The sequence below is a fragment of the Ooceraea biroi genome, chromosome 12, assembly GCF_003672135.1.
Source record: "Ooceraea biroi isolate clonal line C1 chromosome 12, Obir_v5.4, whole genome shotgun sequence".
NCBI classification, from domain to species: Eukaryota; Metazoa; Arthropoda; class Insecta; order Hymenoptera; family Formicidae; genus Ooceraea; species Ooceraea biroi.
In genome coordinates, this window is record NC_039517.1 from 2,213,892 (window position 1) to 2,226,996 (window position 13,105).

At 41.4% G+C, this 13,105-nt stretch overlaps 2 protein-coding genes across 2 annotated transcripts; one reads left to right on the top strand and one right to left on the bottom strand.

Moving 5' to 3' along the window:
• Window positions 1–1,233: 1,233 nt before the first annotated feature.
• LOC105287006 lies at window positions 1,234–4,851 on the top strand. The gene is made up of 7 exons (XM_011352367.3): window positions 1,234–1,634; window positions 1,775–1,911; window positions 2,206–2,424; window positions 2,518–2,669; window positions 2,856–3,057; window positions 3,136–3,217; window positions 4,074–4,851. Exons 1-7 carry the CDS (start codon window positions 1,363–1,365, stop codon window positions 4,276–4,278), a joined length of 1,269 nt encoding a protein of 422 aa, XP_011350669.1. The 5' UTR covers window positions 1,234–1,362; the 3' UTR covers window positions 4,279–4,851.
• Window positions 4,373–5,862, bottom strand: LOC105287005 (SAYSvFN domain-containing protein 1). The gene is made up of 2 exons (XM_011352366.2): window positions 5,623–5,862; window positions 4,373–5,556 (listed from the first exon to the last, which is right to left on the bottom strand). The coding sequence occupies exons 1-2, from the start codon at window positions 5,779–5,781 to the stop codon at window positions 5,146–5,148; spliced, it is 570 nt and encodes a 189-aa protein (XP_011350668.1). The 5' UTR covers window positions 5,782–5,862; the 3' UTR covers window positions 4,373–5,145.
• Window positions 5,863–13,105: the final 7,243 nt, after the last annotated feature.

Here is a 13,105-nt window from a genome sequence, read left to right on the forward strand (position 1 = left end):
TGTTAAGATTCTCGGCAATCTCTCGTGTCGTTAAACGCCGATTCGAATCGATCAGTGCCTTTATTTTGTCATCATCAATTTCGATTGGCCTTCCTGAGCGTGGTGCATCTTTCACATTAAAATCTGCAGATCGAAATTTAGTAAACCAATTTTGACACTGCCGCAGTTTTAAAGCATCTTCGCCATATACATCAGATAACTTTTTATGAGCTTGCACAGCGTTTTTCCCTTTTCGGAAGTAATAAAAGAAAATATGACGAAAATGTTCTTTTTGATTTTCCATTTTGAAATCGACGGCAAAGAAACAATCGTTAACGAAATCGTGTACTTTCTTTTTGTAAAACAAGCTTGAACTGTGAGTTGTTAACCTACATAATGAATTTGCGGTTTAGAATGAAGTTAGTTACATTTCAAGACATGTATGTCTATCTATTGGAAAAAAGCGCAATTACTTTTTGGCCAACCCAATAAATTTGCGGAATAAACTCTGAGGAATTCAACAAATTTCTGAGTTAATGTTCGCCGGGGCGGAAATCGAGAGACGAATCTTGCAATTACGTTCCCCTTGGCACACTGTGTACATTCTGTTTTTTTTTCTTCCCTTCGCTTTCTGTCTTCCTCCGAGCAAACATGAAGAAGCAACAGCGGGAACGCGCGCGAGAATAAAATAAACGAAACGTCGAAGAGGCGGACTGTCAAATATATCTCCCGGGTCCCACGCGATTTGGCGACGATGGAGACAGCGGAAAACGGCCACGGCTGTGCGGCTTCGCGATGAAATCCGGCGCGCGATTTTCCCGCGAGTAGACGCGTCGCACCGCCGCTCGCGCCGAATCATCGATGATTTATCAGCGGGTTTAACGGTCGCACTCGTACCGCGCTATCAAGCTAAAGTGGACGCTGCGTCTGTAATCCCTCACGGTGATTCAATCCGCAAAAGTGGATCGTGTTCGCGGTCCATCGGGCAATCGAAACCTTCGCTCGTGTTCGGTGTGGTTCACGAGATTACCTCATACGTGTCTATCAAAATACCACTCATACTCATCCGCATGAGCACTCATTCGAATCTCGTGCACGCGGATTTGGAGATGTACAGAGGTGCGCTCGTCCAGCAAGAGATGTAACGAAAGCACGCGTATCGATCGAAATCGAATAACAAATTATCTTGATATCTCAGCCATCTACACACAGCTGTCCGATTGTTCATCCTACGACCTAGCAATTACACGAGCAACAGTGATTGAACTGAAAGAAGAGACCCAATCTGACGGAGCATGACGCGCGATTCGTAAGGGATTGGTGGGAAGGAACTGCGGTGACACACCCGCCGGGAAGGGACCTCGCGAAGGGTCCTACGTGAGGATGCACCGAGTCCTCAGCTTCCAGATGGCCCGCGGCATCGACGAGTCGAGCGAGTACGTGACGAAGCGGCTGTGCTTCTCGTTCCTCTTCTCCGTCGGCTTCCTCTGCCTCCTCTGCGGCTTCCTGCTGGGCCGCTTCGCTGCTGAACGCTCGATGGAGACTCAGGCGCAGAAAACGCGCGCGGAACTCGCGGGAAACGGCCTGCGGAACACGGAGCACCTCCAGCAGCTGGCACTCCGGGAATTGGCGGAAGCGTCCTTCGACCGCGCGACGTACGTTCGACATTCTCTCCTTTCTCATCGTACTTCGCGATGATTGTGATTGATGAGCGAAATGCGATTCCGAAAATCGGTCAGTTACCAGGGGATTGGCTAAATTCTCGCGTCATTAAATAATTTTTATTTTTAATTAGAGACTGGCAGACGGCAGACTCGATAGATAATAACGCGCGACGCGTCAGCGGATTCTTTTCCAACTTGTCGTTCGTTCACGAAGTGAGCCATCGTGCGTCCTGCGTTCGGGCGATTGTTCGCGGCTCGCGGGAACCAGGTGAGTCCCTCATCAATTATTTGATTCAGCGCGACGTAAACTTTAATACCAGTTTCATTTCTCTAGTCTTCTTCTAAAGGAATCTCTCTTTTCTCTATAATATTCAATTTTGTAGCTACATAATATTTGTATGAAGTGCCTTTTTAGACTTTTTGATTAGAATCATCAATCAAAATTTTAATACATTTTAATAGATTCTTTAAAATGTTTCACGACTGCATACATTTTATTTGCCGTAGGCAATATTTTCCGTCTCGCAGAATTCCGTTTGCTCATCCTACTGAATGGTTTCAGATAGATATGTCATCTTGTCGGTTAACGGGGACGGTATCGCCGTAGCTTTAGAACTGGCGGGAATTCTGGATAAAATTTACACCGCGCACGAGTGGAGACCGCGACGAAGTCTGATGTTCTGCGTGTCTCTAGCATCCGAGGACGTTTGTCCGCAAACTCTGCCCATCTTTGCGCAACGAAGAATCGTGGCTTGCGTGGCGGTGCATGGTCACCCTCTAGGTTTGCTTGAATTCTTATAAAATTGATATTAAATTCTAGTGAATTTCCAGCTATTAACGAAACTAATGTAAAGAATTTCATGCATGACTTTAGCTAGCGGCTACGTGACATTATCCGGATCCGACATCATGCGATCTATCGCAGTCGAAGCCATCAAGACAATTGATGGTAACTGGACATATCTCGAGCATGAAACATCCGGTCCTCGTCTTCCCCTGAATACCCCGCAAGTGATATTCTCGCTCGTAAGTAGGTAAATTGTTTCACGTAAAGCGCTTTCGCAAGATTTGGATAACACAAATTCCAAATTTCTATATCGATAACATGCATCGCGACGCTAAATTGGATTTTGATTTCGAATATTTCTTCGTGCGCTCGATTAACATTAATCAGAGAAACTTACGAGTTTTCGTTCTTTTATCTTTTTGAAGAATGAGAGCGACTTCGCACACGACCAAACACGACGTAATCAGAGTCTGCGATTACGCGGTACAATTCTGGCGCAAATGGCCAGCCAGACTATATGGCGACTCTCCGAGAGCACGGTGATTCGATGGCAGCCGAGATACTTTAACGAAACCGTTAACAAACTCTTGGAATCAATCAACACTGACAAATTCCGAGATGCCAAAGGTACTTTTCATTCTTCACGATTTAATAATTTTCCATTTTCACGAAAATTAAAAATATCAAATATCGCTTTTCCTTCAGAGAAACTGAAGACTACGTTGAAAACATTGCTCGCCGCCGTGGAGGACCTTAATGCAAAAATCGATGCGATGGAAAATATCCCGTAAGTACATTGATGACAAGCTCATCAATTAATGATTAATTCTCGAAAGCACGGAAATCGTATCTACTGTGCGAAACTAACTGTCGCTGTTACGCTCAGAGGCCAAATGTATCGTGGGAATCATCCGGAGCGCAGCATTACGTGATTCCGAGAATTATACACAGTAAAAAATAAAATGTTAATTTTAACATTTTTTGCATGTCCCAGAAAGTCCACTCTAAATTTTAAGTTAAAGTAACTCATTCGTCATATGTTACTTCTTGACAAACTAGAAACGTTAAGTAATTAACACAATACTTTACATTTATTTTTGTTATTGTAACTTTAAGTGTGATGTAAAAATAACATACAAAGTAATTGAAAACTACATGGAAGAGAAGTTACAATAACTCATCAGAAAAGTTGATAGAACATTTTCGTTCGTACAATATGAACATTTACTTTTTGTGTTATATTAACACACGGTAGTAATTATTTCAACTTAAATTATTTTTGATAGAAACATTTAATTTTAGTAAATTTGATTATTTTATATGTCAAAGTTCATGATTGTTTGAAGATTTACTTTAACTTCTTTTAGAATGTTAAACTGACTTTGTGACATGTTGATTGTTTAAAATTATCGTGTTAAAAGCATTTCAAATAATATTCCATTTCTAAGAGACATACACAAAATGTTAAGTTATGAAGTTAACATTAATGCAACATATAAAATTGTTATAAAAATAATAACATATCAGTTGTATGTTAATTTTACATTGAAGTAGTAATCAAAACATGGCAACACAAGAAAATTTTAACATATGGACGCACAATTTTTAACGGTGTATTAACGTGATTCAACGATGCATTCTAGAACGTTACGCGCGAGGATGTGGAATGACCTGCTACTCGATTTGGACAAGGCGCTTTTGTGTCCCGATGAGAACTCGCGTTCCAGAACCGACCTGATCGAATTTCGCAAATTGCTGCATAAACCTACCGACAACAGCGCGTCTACCTGCCTCCATGAAATAGCGAAATGCTACGAGGACGCTTCGTTAATCCTGCAAGAAAGATAGGAAAATCGAGGGGAAACGTCGAGGAACGTGAAACGAGAGGAGTATGAAATATTTCAAGACACACCACGACCACTCATCGTTACGAGATTTCTTCTTGTAACAACGTATATTTTTCGATACTCTTATCTCGATAGTTTATGCAAAGCAACGCGAGTAGAATACCTTAAATGTAACTTTACTTATAAATTTAACTCACTTGTAAATTTAAGCGTATCACAATCTTTGTATTATTATACATTATTATTATATTATATATTATTATAAAATCTCATATACTCGCTTCGTTAAATATTATAAAAATATCCATAGCATTGTACGAAGGAAGCACTTTCGGCACTTGCATCGCTTTGCATCATCACTCTCTCTCTTTCCCTCTTTATCGTTACGATTACTGCGCACTGTAACGCAATAATTGCGCAGGCAGTTGCATATTATATTTCTATCTTTCACAAGTACAAAAATAGCATAATTATATTTTCTAATCACCTATATTGCACGTCGTACCTCTTTGTCGCCACAGTGTGGCAGTCAGGTCCGTAATTCAAATATCAGAAATAATAAATATTGTTCAAATTATAATCAAATAGAAGAGTCATTGCAAAATCACTTCAATTCCAACTTCATTGTAAAACTTCATTGTAATCTGACTCCTTTGTCAAATTGCGAAGCTAACTGGAACGTGTGTGCTGCGCGCTCACTATATCACATCATTCTGGTCCAATATTATTCATATTATTTATCATTAATATTATTTAACCGTGGCGTCGTAAGTAATATAAATCGATGAGCAAGCATCAATTTAAAGATGCACGGAATAACGACGTAATACTCGACTCACTTGAACATTTTGTCAGTTCGGTTCACACTTCATCGCACTACCCCCGCACCGTATCTTATTTCGTTCTCGAACTGCGACGCGTCGAGCGTTCCGTCTATAGCCTCGCAATTCGGATTGAAGACGGAGTAGGCACTGGGCTCGCCCGGCTGCTTCGGCCTGGACCTGGTGTTCAGGCAGACGAAGAGCAGGGCCGACAGCACAAAATAAACCGCACCGAACTCGTACTCGAGCGCGATCACGTAGAGCGTGATCCACAGCAGGGCGTACAGTAAATAAGTGAATTTAGTTAACAGCGTACTTTCCGACGCCAGGGCGTCGCCATCCGAGGAGACGGCGTCCGTCCACGAGGAGTCCTCCGCCGACGACGACGACGACGACGAGGCATCCTTCGCAGCACTCGCGGCGTTCTCATGCACCTGCTGCTCCTCGCACAGCTTTGTCTGCACACGGGAGAGAAAACATTTATCGTTCACGGGATCATTTTCGTTTCGCTGACATAACCTCACCTTCTCGTCGTCCATCGCCGGTTCTCCGACGAGCTTCTCGGCTCCGGCGCGATTCCACGCGAACGCGTTGGCCAGGACGTTCCTGATCGAGTCTCTTATCTTCTCCCTGCGTTTCTCGCGCCGATACGCCTCCAATTTCTCCTTCTTTATGACGCTCATCGTTACGACGAAGCGCGCACGACCGGCATCCACATCGAGACGACACGACTAAGTCCAGTGCCGCCAATCCGTCCCCGCGGGCCGCAACTCACCGAAGCGGTGGGGGTGACGCAGAGAACCACTGAGCGGTTCGGCCGCCTTCGGTTAGTACTTAGGTTGCGTTCCGATATCACTGCCAGTACTGAAAATCTATAGTGTATGTCACGTGAACTACAGATTTTCAGTACTGGCAGTGAATATCGGAACGCAGCCTTAGTAGACGAGAGCCAACATACATGTATAGTATCCCACATAAAACGAAAACCTCCATTGGACGTCCAATGGACGTCTGTCATGGAGGTTCAGACCATCCAGTGGACGTCCTTTAGACATCCAATGGACAGCCACTAGAAATCCATAGTTCCGCTTTGCGCACGTCCAATGACCTCCATTAGACATCTGCACAGACGTCCATGGGACGTCGATTGGACGTTTTGTGGATCATTAATAGAGGGTTCACGGAGCCTCGGTGGACGACTAACCGACGTTCCGTGGATCATTAATGGAAGCTTCATGGAGCCTCGAAGGACGACCCAGACAGCACATATTGGTTTCAAAGCCGTTATAAACGTTTTAACGTAACGTTTCATAACCATTTTATTGAAACGTTTATTTAGGAGAAAAATGTCCAACGAAAAACCGTTAAGAGAAACGTTTCTTTTTCGGGAAAAAACGTTTCAGAAACCATCAGAAAAATATTTATCAATTCTATGTATCAGTGCCTCGAAGATAGACAGAGTTAAGTCACATTTTTGTAAAAAACTAGATTTTTATATTTTATGAATTACTCTCTAAATTTCGTGTAGTGAAATCTCACTCTTTTGGAATGAGATATCACTTCGAGCAATAATGATTTCAAAAGAAAAGAAGAAGAAAAGAGTACTGGATCGGTTTTCCGGATGGTTATTTATAAGGTGATAACGCAAATGTTTCTTGCGAGAACGTCACGCCTGGCCTGGCCATCTATCGGTCGCTTGGTGAATCTGAGGCGGGAATTTCACACACACTTATGTTGATTTTTGTCTCTTGTTCCATAATCGAGTACATTGAAACGTATGATGTAAAAATAATTAATACTCGCAAATTAAGTAGAAATTACTTTTTTTTTTCTATATTAATTATATAATTTTGAATCAATTTAATAAAACAAATTTTTTGTTTCTGTGGAAACGTGAAAATACGTTTTTAAAATTTAGGTCTAAAAACGGTTTCTATTTAAACCGTTTCTTAAATGGTACTTTATGTTTCTTAGACATTAGATACGTCTAAGAAAGATATATTAGACTAACATGTGCTGTCAGGAGCCCAATTCTGTACTCGCCTACCGATGATTGTCGGTGTCGTTAACTAGCGACAGCCTATGAGAGCTACGCTTTTCTCCAAGGTCGTCCTTGCCATTGGCTGTCGCTGGTTACCGACACCGACAATCATCGGTAGGCGAGTACAGAATTGGGCTCCTGGGGACTAATCGACGTTCCGTGGATCATTAATGGAAGCTTCATGGAGCCTCGAAGGACGACCCAGACAGCACATATTGGTTTCAAAGCCGTTATAAACGTTTTAACGTAACGTTTCATAACCATTTTATTGAAACGTTTATTTAGGAGAAAAATGTCCAACGAAAAACCGTTAAGAGAAACGTTTCTTTTTCGGGAAAAAACGTTTCAGAAACCATCAGAAAAATATTTATCAATTCTATGTATCAGTGCCTCGAAGATAGACAGAGTTAAGTCACATTTTTGTAAAAAACTAGATTTTTATATTTTATGAATTACTCTCTAAATTTCGTGTAGTGAAATCTCACTCTTTTGGAATGAGATATCACTTCGAGCAATAATGATTTCAAAAGAAAAGAAGAAGAAAAGAGTACTGGATCGGTTTTCCGGACGGTTATTTATAAGGTGATAACGCAAATGTTTCTTGCGAGAACGTCACGCCTGGCCTGGCCATCTATCGGTCGCTTGGTGAATCTGAGGCGGGAATTTCACACACACTTATGTTGATTTTTGTCTCTTGTTCCATAATCGAGTACATTGAAACGTATGATGTAAAAATAATTAATACTCGCAAATTAAGTAGAAATTACTATTTTTTTTTCTATATTAATTATATAATTTTGAATCAATTTAATAAAACACATTTTTTGTGTCTGTGGAAACGTGAAAATACGTTTTTAAAATTTAGGTCTAAAAACGGTTTCTATTTAAACCGTTTCTTAAATGGTACTTTATGTTTCTTAGACATTAGATACGTCTAAGAAAGATATATTAGACTAACATGTGCTGCCAGGAGCCCAATTCTGTACTCGCCTACCGATGATTGTCGGTGTCGTTAACTAGCGACAGCCTATGAGAGCCACGCTTTTCTCCAAGGTCGTCCTTGCCATTGGCTGTCGCTGGTTACCGACACCGACAATCATCGGTAGGCGAGTACAGAATTGGGCTCCTGGGGACTAATCGACGTTCCGTGGATTAATGGACGGTTCATGGAGCATCGATGGACGTCTATTAGACGTTCCGTGGATCATTAATGGAAGCTTCATGGAGCCTTGATGGACGACTAACCGACGATCCGTGGATCATTTATGGACGGTTCATGGAGCATCGGTGGACGTCTATTAGACGTTCGGTGGATCATTAATGGAAGCTTCATGGAGCCTCGATGCCACGAAACGTTGGTTAGTCGTCCATCGAGGCTCTATGAACCTTCCATTAATGGTCCATGGGACGTACATTAATCGTCCACCGAGGTTCCGTGAATCTTCTATTAATGATCCACGGTCTAATAGACGTCTTTAAAGACGTCTAAAGGCAGGAGCACAGACTTTTGCATAGCGCATAAAAAGATGCATAAGAAATTTGATTGGTTTATAAGCATGTGCATAAGGAAATGGACCAATCAAATTCCTTATGCATCTGTTTATGCGCTTATGCAAAAGTCTGTGCTCTTGCCTTAATGCAGATCCACTGGACGTGCAAGGCGGAACTATGGATTTCTAGTAGCCGTCTAATGGATGTCTAGTGGATCTCTACTGGATGTTCCGAATCTCCATGACATACGTCTAATGGACGTCCATTACAGATTTTCGGTGGATGTAAATTTATGTAAGATATAACTTCAATTATATATATATTATTAATAATTAAAAATAAATTCTATAATATTGTGAATTTCTAAATGTTAAACAAAATTAGCTGAAAAATTGTAATTAATAATGAAACTTAAATATTAGTTTATTGGAAATACTCTATGTTTAATAAATCTATTATACATCCATAATGGATGTCTAATGGACATCTGCAATGGATTTGTAGAGGACATCTATTATGGAGGTATCATGGATCTCTAATAGACGTCCATCTGACGTCTATCGTGGAGATAGATGTCCCATGGAGCTATGGAGGCTTCATGGACATCCACTGGATGCCAATTTCTATGTGGGATATATTGACAATATAATATCATATTCGGCCGATTATATATAATCTATATATATTGATTATACAGGGTGTCCCGGGTTTTAACTGACAAACTGCGGGAGCATATGCTACTAGTGGAAATAAGAAAAAATTCTTATATCGAGTTTGCTTAGAAATGCTTTATTACAAAGTTATAAACCAATATTGAAAAGAAACATGAGATAAGTGACAACGGAACATAGTGTAGAATTTGGAAGGTCGAAGATGTTTATGTTATGTGTATTCACATGTATTCATGTTCACTATGTTGAAACGATTCAGTATGATTGTTACTTTCACAACAGTAGCTGTTAGATTTTAATCGTCGTGTGAACTAGCAATTACTATCAGAATGCCAAAAGTGTTTTCAAATGAGGAATACACCGATATTCATTTCGTGTACGGATTCTGTGACGGAAATGCACGAGCTGCCGTACGAGAGTATCAACGTAGATTTCCTAACAGGAGAGTACCAGATAGTTCTGTGTTTAGTTAATACCCATTTGCAATTACGTAATTTGGGTTCATTTCGACCTATGAATGAATATGATGATGTTCGTTCAGCTCTAAGACACCGACGACGCTCGGAAAGAATCTTAAATCTTCGCCAAAACAGCTGGATACAGTTAGACGGTTGTCCATCGCACTATGCTAGACAAGTTAGAAACTGGTTAAATGAACATTATGCTCATAGGTGGATTGGTCGAGGAGGACCGGTTTTCTGGCCTCCAAGATCGCCCGATTTAACGCCTCTTGATTTTTATTTATGGGGAACTTTAAAAAATAAAGTTTACAGTACAGAAGTAATCTCGCTTGAAGATTTAAAGCAACGAATTACTAATTCAGTTACTGAGATGCAACAAAATTTTCAGGAATGTCGTACTGTAACAAATTCTGTACTACGTCGATGTCTAGCTTGTATCGATGTGCAAGGACAACATTTTGAAATGCGTCACTAAATCATTGCGTAGATAATTTTTATTTTTGTGAAAAAATCCGTTGTTACTTATCTCATATTTCTTTTCAATATTGGTTTATAACTTTGTAATAAAGCATTTCTAAGCAAACTCGATATAAGAATTTTTTCTTATTTTCACTAGTAGAATATGCTCCCGCAGTTTGTTGGTTAAAACCTGGGACACCCTGTATATAATCAGCTGAATGATTATAATATAAAATAAAAACATCTTTATTATATTATCAATATATATAGACAATATAATAAAGATGTTTTTATTTTATTAGGTTGGTCATTAAGTTCTGCGGTTTTCTCGATAGATAGCGTTTGTTCATTGAAAAAGATAGCATGCATCGCCTGAACCGCGGATTGCCGCATACTCCGTGACAGGTTAGACAACGCTTGACATTTCGCCAGAGTCTTTGTTGTGTTTTGACGTGTTGTGTGTACGCGCTATTCATTGAAATTGGAGGATCAAAAGGTGCATTTTCGGCACATTTTGCTATTTTTCTTCCGCAAAGGAGTAAAAGCGACGAACGCACAACGTGAGATATGTGGCGTGTACGGGGACTCGGCCATAAGCGCTGACACTTGTCAGCGTTGGTTTGCGCGCTTTCGTTCCGGAGATGTGAACGTCTCCGATGCTGCTCGCTCCGGTCGTCCATCCACCACTGACGACGACCAAATCGTGGCTGCAATCAAAGCAGACCGACACCTGACGACGCGGGAGATCGCGGAGCGCTTCGACATCGCCCATACAACGGTTGCGCAGCGATTAAAACGGCTTGGGATGTCGAAAAAAGCAGATGTTTGGGTCCCTCACGAGCTCACCGAAAAGAACATTTTGGACCGCGTCATGATCTGTGAATCCCTGCTGAAATGGAACTCGCTGGAGGCCTTTCTCAAACGGGTGGTCACGGGAGATGAAAAATGGGTGGTATACAACAACATTCGACGCAAGCGGTCATGGTGCGGTCCGGGTGAGTCGTCACAATCGGTTGCCAAAGCGGATTTGCATCCGAAGAAAGTGATGCTGAGTGTGTGGTGGGATTGGCGAGGCGTCCTGTACTTCGAGCTGCTTCCGCGCGGTCGGACCATCGACGCCGAGAAGTATTGCGCTCAGTTAGAAAAATTGAAGCAGGCAGTGGCGGAGAAGCGGCCGGAATTGGCGAACAGGAAGGGCGTTGTCTTCCACCACGACAACGCAAACCACACACTGCTTTGGTGACCAAGAAGAAGTTGAAGTGCTTTGGTTAGGAAGTCATGCAGCACCCACCGTACTCCCCAGACCCTGCGCCGTCGGATTACCATCTGTTCCGGTCACTCCAAAACAATCTCGACGGGCAGCGCTTTAATTCAGTGGACGATATTCAAACGTACTTGGAGGACTTTTTCGCGCAGAAGTCGCGCGACTTCTATAAACGCGGCATTATGTCCCTTCCAGAACGTTGGCAGAAGGTGGTCGATCAAGATGGACAATACATTCTAGATTGAATAAATGTGTAAGTACAATAGATTTATGTTTTAATTTAGGGCAAAAAAACCGCAGAACTTAATGAACAACCTAATATATAATCATATTCGGCTGATTATATATAACACTGGTCAACACTGATTTTGTCACAAAAGGAATGCCAGGTCATTTCGATAGGATTTTTCCCGTAGATTACGAATCTGAAACCCAAAATGTTCCATCACGTCACGTTTTTGAGAAAACTGAGGTCAAATAGTTAAAACAATCTGTTTTTGGCACTTTTTGAACCTCTGTCACAAAGGAACGGGACGTGATAGAGTACTCTATGTGGGCTCAAATTAAAACTTGAACTTTAAACTTTAATGTTATGAAACAAAAAACCATGTGACAATACTGTGAAGTCATGTAGCATAGGTTTTTTGACTGAGCGGTCAGGACGCGCGCCAATTTTGATCTCACGTTTGACGACAAAATAATCCAATAATACCAAAAGGTGAAAATGTGAACAAAACTTTTCTTTTGGAGATTTCTGGCATCGCTGATTCTGAATTTGGTATACAAAGTCAGAAAAAAAATGGCGAATTAATACAATTAAAAATAGGGGCAAAAAATTAAACATTTTGTCGAAATACTGTCATCTGTAAAGTACGGGATTGCATTATAAAACAGTTTCTCACTACTTGGAGTGCTTTATTAAGTCCCCTTGCTCCTCACTATTCCAAAGCCATCCGACGTAAGCTCGGTGATTGAGTAAACTCAGGCTGCATATCAAAAACCTGTGCTACACGACTTCACATTATTGTCACATGGTGTTTTGCTTTATAACATTAAAGTTTAAGGTTCAAGTTTTAATTTGAGCCCACATAGAGTATTCTATCACGTCCCGTTCCTTTGTGACAGAGGTTTAAAAACTGCCAAAAACAGGTTTTTTTAACTATTTGACCTAATTTTTCTCAAAAACGTGACGTGATGGAACATTTTGGGTTTCAGATTCGTAATCTACGGGAAAAATCCTATCGAAATGACCTGGCATTCCTTTTGTGACAAAATCAGTGTTGACCAGTGATATCGGAACGCAACCTAGATACTAACCGAAGGCGGCCGAACCGCTCAGTGGTTCTCTGCGTCACCCCCACCGCTTCGGTGAGTTGCGGCCCGCGGGGACGAATTGGCGGCACTGCACGACTACGCCACGACGTGATTGGCCGCCGGGCGCGATAGTATCGCGGCGATACCGCGAGCGCTGCTAACTTCACGGCGTTCCTTTCGGCCACTCTTTTCTCCCTTGTTAAACCAAATTTCTATAAGACTTTTGCTTGAATGCTCTTGTATTTTATTGTTAACGTGATACGTTCTCTTCTCTGAACTGATATCTCCTTTTTGCGATTATTTGTC